Genomic DNA, 9,401 nt, shown 5'->3' on the forward strand with positions numbered 1-9,401 from the left:
AAGATAAAAAAATAAATGAAAGAAAAAAATTTATCTCAAAAATAACCAAAAAAAACAACAACATAACATAAAATTACTTCCCTCACGGCAAAGAATCCCAGCCAGAACCAGTTAACCAGGGTAAAATATAGTACAAGACAAGGACAGAAAGTAAAGTGGACGGGTAAAATGAGATTGAGGGATGGAAGACACAAGTGACCTCACCGACCCACAAGGGAAATCAGAAGCCCCAAACCAACAATTTTTTGTTTTTAAAGATAACACAACCCAGAAAATTACAAAAACAACTTTATTCAACAAAGTAAACGGATTAATACAAGAAGATAAAACTACAATGTGTGATATAGTTATGATGCGAAAGAATTGCAGGATTTTATTTGATAAAAATCGATTGGATGATTGAATACTACGATGAGGTAAATGGATTTGGTTCATGCTGCCAAGAAAATGTAGGTTATGATGAGCTATTCAATGGAGAGAAAGCACTTTGCCATTGGGCGTACACATTCACGATGACCCAACCTGTAACTGTGACATGGCAGTCTTGAGGTAGTCACCAGACGAACAATGCCAAAGTTGTCTGAAATAAAGATTTTAAAAAGGGTTGAGTGGGAGGCAGTGGGTATCGGGAAATATTGTTAGAGATATTTGTAAATAAATGTGTATCTACAAAGTACTCTTTCAAATTGTTTCAAAGCAGTCCTAGCCCCTGAATTATCATTGCTGAATTCATGAAAATGGCTGGAAGTCCTTCAGAGCCGTAAGGATTAAGAGGCCAGAGTTTATCCAATAGCATTAAACAGATAAGTGCTTGCTAAGCTTTGGATGACACGCAAGTCTATCGTAAAGTACTTTCCACTAAAGCTAGCAGACCAAGCTACCTTCTGGACAGGAGGGTCTGAAAAAGAAAATCTCAACAGCATACAAGATTTATGCTGGTACCATTCTTTGCATGGTGAGTGCTCTACCACTTATCTATTGGTATTTGACAGATGTATATATAAAATTCTAACTATTGTAGAAATATCTATCATCCCGAAGTGTTTCTGTAATTTTTATAAGATATATAAAGTTAAAATAGAATGAAAATACAGAACATAAAAAGATTCCACGAGACAAATAACAAGAGAAAATGGTTGTTACAGATCCCAATTATCAAACTGGATGCCTTCCATATTAAATGCTTGAGAAGAATGTTTGGAATGGGAAAATTTTGGAATTGGCCGAGGCAGAGAAGGTTAGTGTCATGGTGAGAAAGAAAAGGTGGAACTGGAGTGGGCATATCTTGAAGAGAGGGGAGAAGAACGATTGGGATTGTCTCCATAGGGAAAGAGAAGGCCCAGAACAACATGGCGCATTTTGGTGAAAAAGGAGATGAATGAAATTGGATAGCACTCCTGGCAGAGGACTGGGACTGTAGCCTAGGCTTGGATGAAAAGAAAGGCAAATTTCAAGGCCTTCTGCGCCTCCTGGTGGTGAGAGATATAAGGTAACGAAGGATCCTCTTTATCAAAAAAAAAAATTCAATATAACATGGATATCTTGAAATAACTTGTATTTAATAAAGGAAAAACTTGAAACGTTTATGTTTATTTCTTTCTCTTTTTGCTGAACCTTCTTTTAAAACTTTTTCTTTCTTCTCATAACGGTTAACTTTTCAAGGAGCAAAAACAGAACATCCTGAGACCCATCGCTATGACTCAACACAACACAAAATCATAACCATAATGGTAATTAATTCATCTTCTAGGCGCCTACATAATAATTACATAAACCACAGCTTAACTTTTAAATGGTACATCACAGCTTAATGCCTGTCAATAAATACAGTCCAGGAGTTTACTGGGGTTTAGTTTAACTACTTTAGTAGCAGCTTTGTCTTCTTCAGAAAATCAGATGTAAATTCAATTTCATAGCCAAGGGGTGGAGTCTGATTTTACAATTAAAAGGCTAGCCAACATATCTGTACTGAAAGATCTTCTGAAATCAGCTTTGTTCTTTCTCACTTGACTTGTTCACATTCACAATTTGAGTGAGGAATTGTCAGTAGTCCTAACATGAAGTGAGCAAGCCTTTGAAACTTCAAGAGATTCAACAACACTGTTAAATTGAGGAAAGCTGAAGGAATTCCTGATCAAAACGTTCAGTTCTATAGATATTGAATTCACACACCAGTTTGTCTATGGCAGTATCAGAAATTTTCTCCATTCTTAACAAGGACAAAAACAAGAAACTTTCTGGTAAAAAAAACCTTACTGAGCTGAATGAGACACAACTGTACTTGGATACCCCCCCCCCCCCCCCCATATGTTTCAAGATGATCTCGTTTTCTAGAGGGAAATTGGCAGCAGCAGCTTCTTATGGTGTTCACACTATTATGTTGTGACCATTGACCCAATCAGCAAATGCTTCACCGCACTCGTGCACCATCGCAAACCCGCCCGGAAGCTTCGTCACAACACACCGTTCAACTAGTAGATGCTCTGCAGTTTCAGGTTCTATCCCACATCGGGTACATGTTGGACAGGTGGAAAGTCCCCACTGATGAAGTGATTTTGCCGTGAGGCAGGTTCTCAACCGAAGCCGATTCGCTACCACCCAGTGTCTCCTCTTACTGGTGGAGAAGCCTGGCAACTTCTCAAGTCACATGCCTTCACATAATAGTCCCTGACATACTTATAAAATAGCAAGTCATTTCCATCAATCGCGGATTCTAGGATGTCCAATGGTTTGCTGCCCACACACAAATTAACATCCTCGTGTAAATCTTGTCCCCATAGTCTATATGCCTAAAATCTCTGCCATTACTGAAAGCTGATGGTTTGATAATTTAATTTAAATTAGCAGGTCAAATCGTAACAGTTACGATTTTATCGCGGGAGTTGGCTACTATGTTTTCTGTGTATTTGGTCTCAAGAGTGATACGTAATTATTTAAATGACTGATGACAAGGTGCAAATTTCCACTTGACTTGATTAAACATCTGATCACTTGAAGCTCATAATATGATAGCATTCAATAAACATCTAATGACTCCGTTTGAAATTCAAAGCAAGATTTTGGGAAAATAAATATGATGGAATGTGACTTTACTTAGGACAAATAGAAATGCCTTACCTAAAACGTTTCTTGTTCTCCACATCCTCTTCAAACTGTTTGGATTTCTTTACAGCACTTTGTATAACCTGAGGAAAAGAAATAAATAACTTTAACTCCTCTTAAAGTGATACTGAACTGCTAGATAGAAGCTGTGGGATTGAAAAAGTGATGAACAAAAATGAATATAACAACTTCTGTAAAGAACAAAATAGAACGTTTCAGCCTCAAAACCCTTCTTCAACTAATAACCAAAAACATTAAAAACATTATCTAATACAACACAAAATCCAGACAAACGGCCTCAGTGAAATTGTTTATAAAAGGGCTGAAATATATTACAGTATTATCACAATTAGAGGGTCTTGATTGCTCAGCAGTAGAGCACTTTCACAAGAAAGGGACCAATATCAATCTTGGGTTCAGTTGAGATTTTATCTGATCCTCCTGCCCACTCAGGAGTTAGATCACAGTTAGATCTGGCAGAAAATATTTTGTGATAGAATGTCATATCAAGGGGGCTGTGTGAAATTGTCACTGTGTTCCTTTACAGCTATAGAAACTGGTATAAAGTCCAGTTCCATGGTCCTGATGGCTCCAATAGACTACCATTATCCCAATAAACCAAATTGTGTGCTTCAAAAAAAATCTACCAGTCAGTGCTCTTACATTTTTTCAACTTGAATGATGAGTAACTGTGACCACTATCAAGTTTCACATATGACTGTCTAGTCATAACACAAATACATTACTTAAAAACCAGATCAACTGTTAAATATTTAGTTGTCGTGGTATTTTGTTCTTCTTTTCTTATTTATTACTTTTTAGTCTACAGCTTCTAGAAGCTTAGCATAAGAAAGATAAAAGCCAAAGCTTTTTGGCATCTCTGGTGAAATTGCTCAGATAAAATACAGGAAGTAGGTATGATATTGAATACTAACCTCTTCGACAATTCCAGCCAATCGAGCAGCATTGAAACCGTAACTCTTTGGACAAGCCCCTTTGACAAACTTGTATAGGAAAGTGATGGTTTCCTGAGACGGGTCCTCCTCATTCTCATTCTCCACCATGCAAGCCTAACAGGAATATGGTAAAATACATTTCCATACATAGTAATAGACATTACATTGGATTGCTTGCACGTTTTTTGGGTTTTTTTTTTTAAACAGAATCAAATAAAAGAATGATAGTTAAAAACCATGGCATCACAACAGGGGCAAAGCCTCATAAAAATTATTTATTTTTCTAAATAACAAAATAAAACAGAATTCCATTTATTCACCCTCAAGGGAGAATTATTTCATTAGTAATGTTTTTAAACTTTAAATTGTCATGTGGATATAACTGTTTCCATAAATTTCATGATTTTGTAGACTGGTTTGTAAATGTTGACCAGTAAAATTTATGACATCTGAAACAATGAAAAATCATAATTTATCAGAGACTAATGTATGCTTTATTATCGTTGTTGCTTTCACGGTTATTTTTGTCATTAATAATTCATTGTACTATGAACTTTGTACATTTATGATTCATTCGATCTTGACCAGTTTCAATTGCCAGTATTCTATGACTATATTTTTCGATTGATACATTTTTCCTGACATTCAAAGTTGTGTAAAACTGTCTGTGAATGATACAATACAAGCTATATGAGATTCTGTAATTATAAACTATTGTATAAGGCATTTAAAGGATAATTCCTATTAAGCCTTTAGTAAGATAAGATAAGATAAGATAGTATTTATTCGAAGGGAAGACCAAAGTGCAGCGCTGCATAGTGAGCTAAGGTGAGAAGGTGGCTTGCTCAAGACCACAGTGTGCATTGCCGCTGAAAAAAGTATTTAAACTTTTGGCCTGAAAACTCGTCTTTCAAGTATTCATTAAAATAACCCTCATCATATAAAAAAATCTCAAACCTGGGACTTCCATGAATCAACGTCCAAGTAATTTTGTCAAAATTTCTCTATAATGCAGAGTAGCTCACTTGTCTTTAAAATCGGCCACTTGGTTTTATTCAAAATGACTTTATTGAGGAGATAGAAATATAGTCTCGTAACCAACAATAATCTAAAAGTTCAAATATCTGTACATTCTGACTTTATATTAATTTTTCACATCTAATTCACAATGACATAATATCAGATTATGGCCATGGATGAAACTTCACGGAATCAATTTGCTTAAAGATAGACCAGTGAAGCCAGTTTGCCTGAAAGAGATGTTCCAATTCATCTTGATCGGCAACTCTTGCAAATTGTGATTCACCATTCAAATGGCGACCACCAATACGCCTGTATTTCACAGTATGAAAAGTCAACTTACTGGCAGTAACATAATAAAAAAAGCTAGCAAAAGAGTCAAACTACTGATAGGTGGTGATTCTTATATAAAAGACAAAAATAACAACAAACAGCACTGCCAGCATATGCCAGCAAACTTTAACCCATGATTGGGGAAATCCATCAAATTCCGGAAGAGATATTAATCAAATGAAATAAAAGGAAAAGACAGAGAATAACTCTTTGTGCCATACCATATGTCCTAATTGTATATTTTTGTCCAGTTTATAATCCTCAACAAGAGAGTGGTAATGAGTAGAAAACAAAGTCCTGCAGCCTATTTTGTCAGAGAGCTCCCTAACAACAGATGATGCAATAGCTGTGCCATCATAAGTAGCTGTGCCTCGACCTTAGAAGAAAACAAGGAAAAGTTCTCTTAATTCAATAATAGTGAGCAAAGTGTGTACTTAACAAAACTACCTAGTGCGATTTGTCTCTTAAAGTAGTGAATGCCTGCAAGCAAAATCAGCAAAAAATTAGAATTTTACAAAGCAACCAGGCATGGATTGAAGATTAGTTCTCACTAAATTATATTAATCAGACAATAAACGTTAAAGGATACACACAGTTTTGTGCATTGGTACAATCTGGCTGGCAGATGTAACGAGCATTTTACCTAACTGTTAATCATCAATAAAGCAGTGTTTAATTGAAGCAATGCAATACTCAACATATACATGTGCAGCTGAAGTGTGCATATCACATTAATCATAAATCACCATTTATTTAAATTCTGATTAAATAAAAACTTGGGTAACTTTATTTGAGATATTGGTAAATATCCTCATTTTTCCACAAAGCAATGAAAAAAAAATATTTTCCTTACCCAACTCGTCCAATAGCACCAAGGAATGACGAGTAGCATGCTGTAATATGGATGATGTCTCACTTAATTCCACAAAAAATGTGCTTTCTCCTACATTAAAAGAAAAAAAAAAGCATAAAGTGATGAGTTCTAGACACAGCAGTACTATGACATCTAATTGTTTGCTTCAACAGCACTTAATACTGTTTGCACCACATTAACAATAAGCCAAGAGCATAAAACTTAAAACATTAAAACTCTATCCTAGTTTATTTGTGACCTTTCACCTCAAACCAGTTTTATTATTATATATGGGTAAAGCAGATACCAAGATGAGAATTTAAAAATCAAAATAGGTAGAAAAATGTAAATTTCAGTTATCTGCATTTCAAAGGAATAGCCAAAAAAAAAAATAATGGGAAAATCCAAGGAAGTAACTGTCTGCTCTACATTACTCCACTCGACTCAAGCGTGAATAAGTACCTGGCCTGAGGTACTGGCAAATATTGTAATCATGCTTAAACAAAGGTGCCGTAAACAGATACAGGTGCACACAGGGCAATGGGCTGTATGAATTGAAATGTTCCAAATTGCTGCTTGGATAAATGACTGAATCACTGTAACACGAATTCCGCAATTAATACATTGAAATAAACTATATAAATGATAATTGTAAGTAATTATCAATATAAATATTTCCAAATCGTCCAAATCTGCCCCACCTGCCATTATTCTGTCGCTTGCTCCCAGCCTTGTAAAGATTCTGTCTATGGGGGTCAAACGACATTTATCTGCTGGGACATAACAGCCCTAAGATAAGATTGAAAAAAAATAATTTTTAGGGTAAATGAAAAACCTCGTTCATAAAATAAACAGAAATCAAAGTAACACATAAAAACAAACAAAATATCAAAGTAAAGCACAATCAGAAAATCGTGTCTTAAGCATCAACCAATTAACTTCCATACTCTGGAAGGTCACTTATTTAAAAGTTTGGCCAGAAAACTTTTTAAAATATTGATCGATTTAAATGACCCTTATCAAGGCAAAACACTCAAACCTGGACATCGTGGTATTCCTGGTCTAAGAGTTTTTTTTGTCAAAATGAGGATCATTTAAATCGAGCGATATTTGAAAGACAATTTTTCTGGGCAAATTTGTTCATTTGTGTCTTTCCAAAGTATGGCTATTAACTGATTAAAAGACCTTACAATTTGAAAATCTGATGTGATAAAAAGATTAATTCTCAAAAGGCATTCGATGGATATCCATACTAACGTTACTATCAATTTAAAGAATAAAAAGCATCTGGATTATCTTTAAAGACAAACCGCTGTGAGCATGTCATTCCCATCTTTGGAAAGATATATAAAAAACAAGAATGAAAAATAAGATGTTTAAATCAGTCTGTGCCATGACAATCTGGACAATGTATTGTGTGCTTCACAGGTAACTGTGTTCTATAACTCTTTGAATCTTTAATTATTTTGCTGGATCAACAGTGTCAATCTGGTATAATATGGAAATTAAGTATATGAAGAAAATTGAGTTCCAAGACAAGTGGTCAGAATTAGGCAATGTAATGTTTAATGTTCTTAAGTGTTGTACGGTCCTAGCAACACATTAAGGTCTTTTTAGTGCCAGTAAAAAGGAAGATGTTTGTGATTTTAAGGGTTTTACGGCACTTGCAACACATTTAGGTTATATCAGCGCCAGCAAAAAGGAAGAAAATGGGGTAGTAAAAAGTTCTAGAATTACAATTAAAGCAGCCAAGAGAAAGTAAGACAAAGGGGAACTGGGAACAAATAGGGATCAGATGTAGATTCCAAGAGCATACCACCAATGTACTTAGTTTGAGATCACCTATAAGTCTCATCCGGACACAAGCACAAAATCCCAACAAAAAAGAATACACTCAAATGCTTACATTATACATTCAAAATAACAAATATAATAATACATAACAGAGAGATGATTTACAAGGAAAAAAATATCATCTCCCAAAACAATATCTATGCATTTGACTAACTCCAGCCAGGGCCAGAACAAAACCAAGTAATCTCATTCCCAGACATAGACAGAAAGCATGTTGGAAAACAGATATAAGGGATGGAAGACACAGTATGTACCTCCCTGCCCACTATGGGAGGTCAGGAATCCCACCCAGTAAAAAGGAAGAAAATGGGATAGTAAAAAAATTCAAGATTTACAATCCAAAGCATACAAGAAAAGCCAAAGGGGAATGGTAAGAATAGGGAATACATTTTTATTTCAAGAGCATACTGTCATTGTGCATAGTCCCATCCAGCCACAAGCACAGGATCCCACTAAGAGGAACATGCTCAAATGCTTACATTATACATTCAAAACAACAAATATAACATTACATAAGAGAGAGATGAATTACAATGAAAACAATATCATCTCCCAAATCTTTAGCTATATATACATTTGACTATTTCCCTCTTAGCCAAGGACTTCGACAAGGAAAAGGACAAAACCAAGTAATCTCATTCCAAGACAATGACAAAAAGCATGTTGGAAAACAGATATAGACGATACAGCAAGTAACCTCCCTGCCCACAATGGGAGTAGGAAATATCTTCTTCTTCTTCAAGTACCAGACATCGGTGATCATGGTACACCATTCTATTCAAATATGTAGGCAATATAAGTTTATTTTAAGTGATAAAATGCATTCTCCAAAATGAAGGATTAAATTTCTCAAAATTTTAGTACAGCTTGAAATCCAATTTTAAGCATCAGAATCAGCTCTACAGAATACCATTTTGTGACTATTGGCCACACATATCTTAAATTCAGTTTTTTCATTCTATACTGCGGTGATCATTTTTTAATTGTGCATGTGATAAAATCTCACCATTTGAGCCATGACCACAATGAGGCCGACCTGCCTCATCAGAGTGGATTTGCCTCCCATGTTAGGGCCTGTGACTAACACCATCTGGCCCTTAGAGTACTGGTCGTCTTCCATATCTTGGTCCTGAAAATCATAAAGAAAGTGATTTTAAACGAATAAGTGAGTGCAACTCTCTATGATTGTGTATTTTGTATTTTAAGCCATTCCTGACACAAATTGGAGATTCTGGAGTAAACAGACCTAAACAAGCATCTAATTAAAGGGTATATCGATATTC

The 9,401-nt window shown here is 35.3% G+C and overlaps 1 protein-coding gene across 6 annotated transcripts in view; it reads right to left on the reverse strand.

Annotated features, from left to right (window-relative positions):
• Positions 1–275: 275 nt before the first annotated feature.
• Positions 276–9,401, reverse strand: part of LOC144968316 (DNA mismatch repair protein Msh6-like) — a 62,550-nt gene continuing 53,424 nt past the window's right edge. For all 6 annotated transcript variants that reach the window (XM_078906561.1, XM_078906564.1, XM_078906563.1 and 3 more), the window contains 7 exons: positions 9,125–9,247; positions 6,966–7,053; positions 6,265–6,354; positions 5,633–5,787; positions 4,038–4,172; positions 3,118–3,185; positions 276–580 (listed from right to left, as the gene is read on the reverse strand). In XM_078906561.1, coding sequence (XP_078762687.1) covers positions 508–580; positions 3,118–3,185; positions 4,038–4,172; positions 5,633–5,787; positions 6,265–6,354; positions 6,966–7,053; positions 9,125–9,247 — 732 coding nt within the window. In that variant the 3' untranslated portion in view covers positions 276–507. The remainder of the gene's footprint in view (positions 581–3,117; positions 3,186–4,037; positions 4,173–5,632; positions 5,788–6,264; positions 6,355–6,965; positions 7,054–9,124; positions 9,248–9,401) is intronic.

The sequence above is a fragment of the Berghia stephanieae genome, chromosome 3 (assembly GCF_034508935.2).
Source record: "Berghia stephanieae isolate SIO BIC M18660-M18661 chromosome 3, UCSD_Bste_1.3, whole genome shotgun sequence".
NCBI lineage: Eukaryota > Metazoa > Mollusca > Gastropoda > Nudibranchia > Aeolidiidae > Berghia > Berghia stephanieae.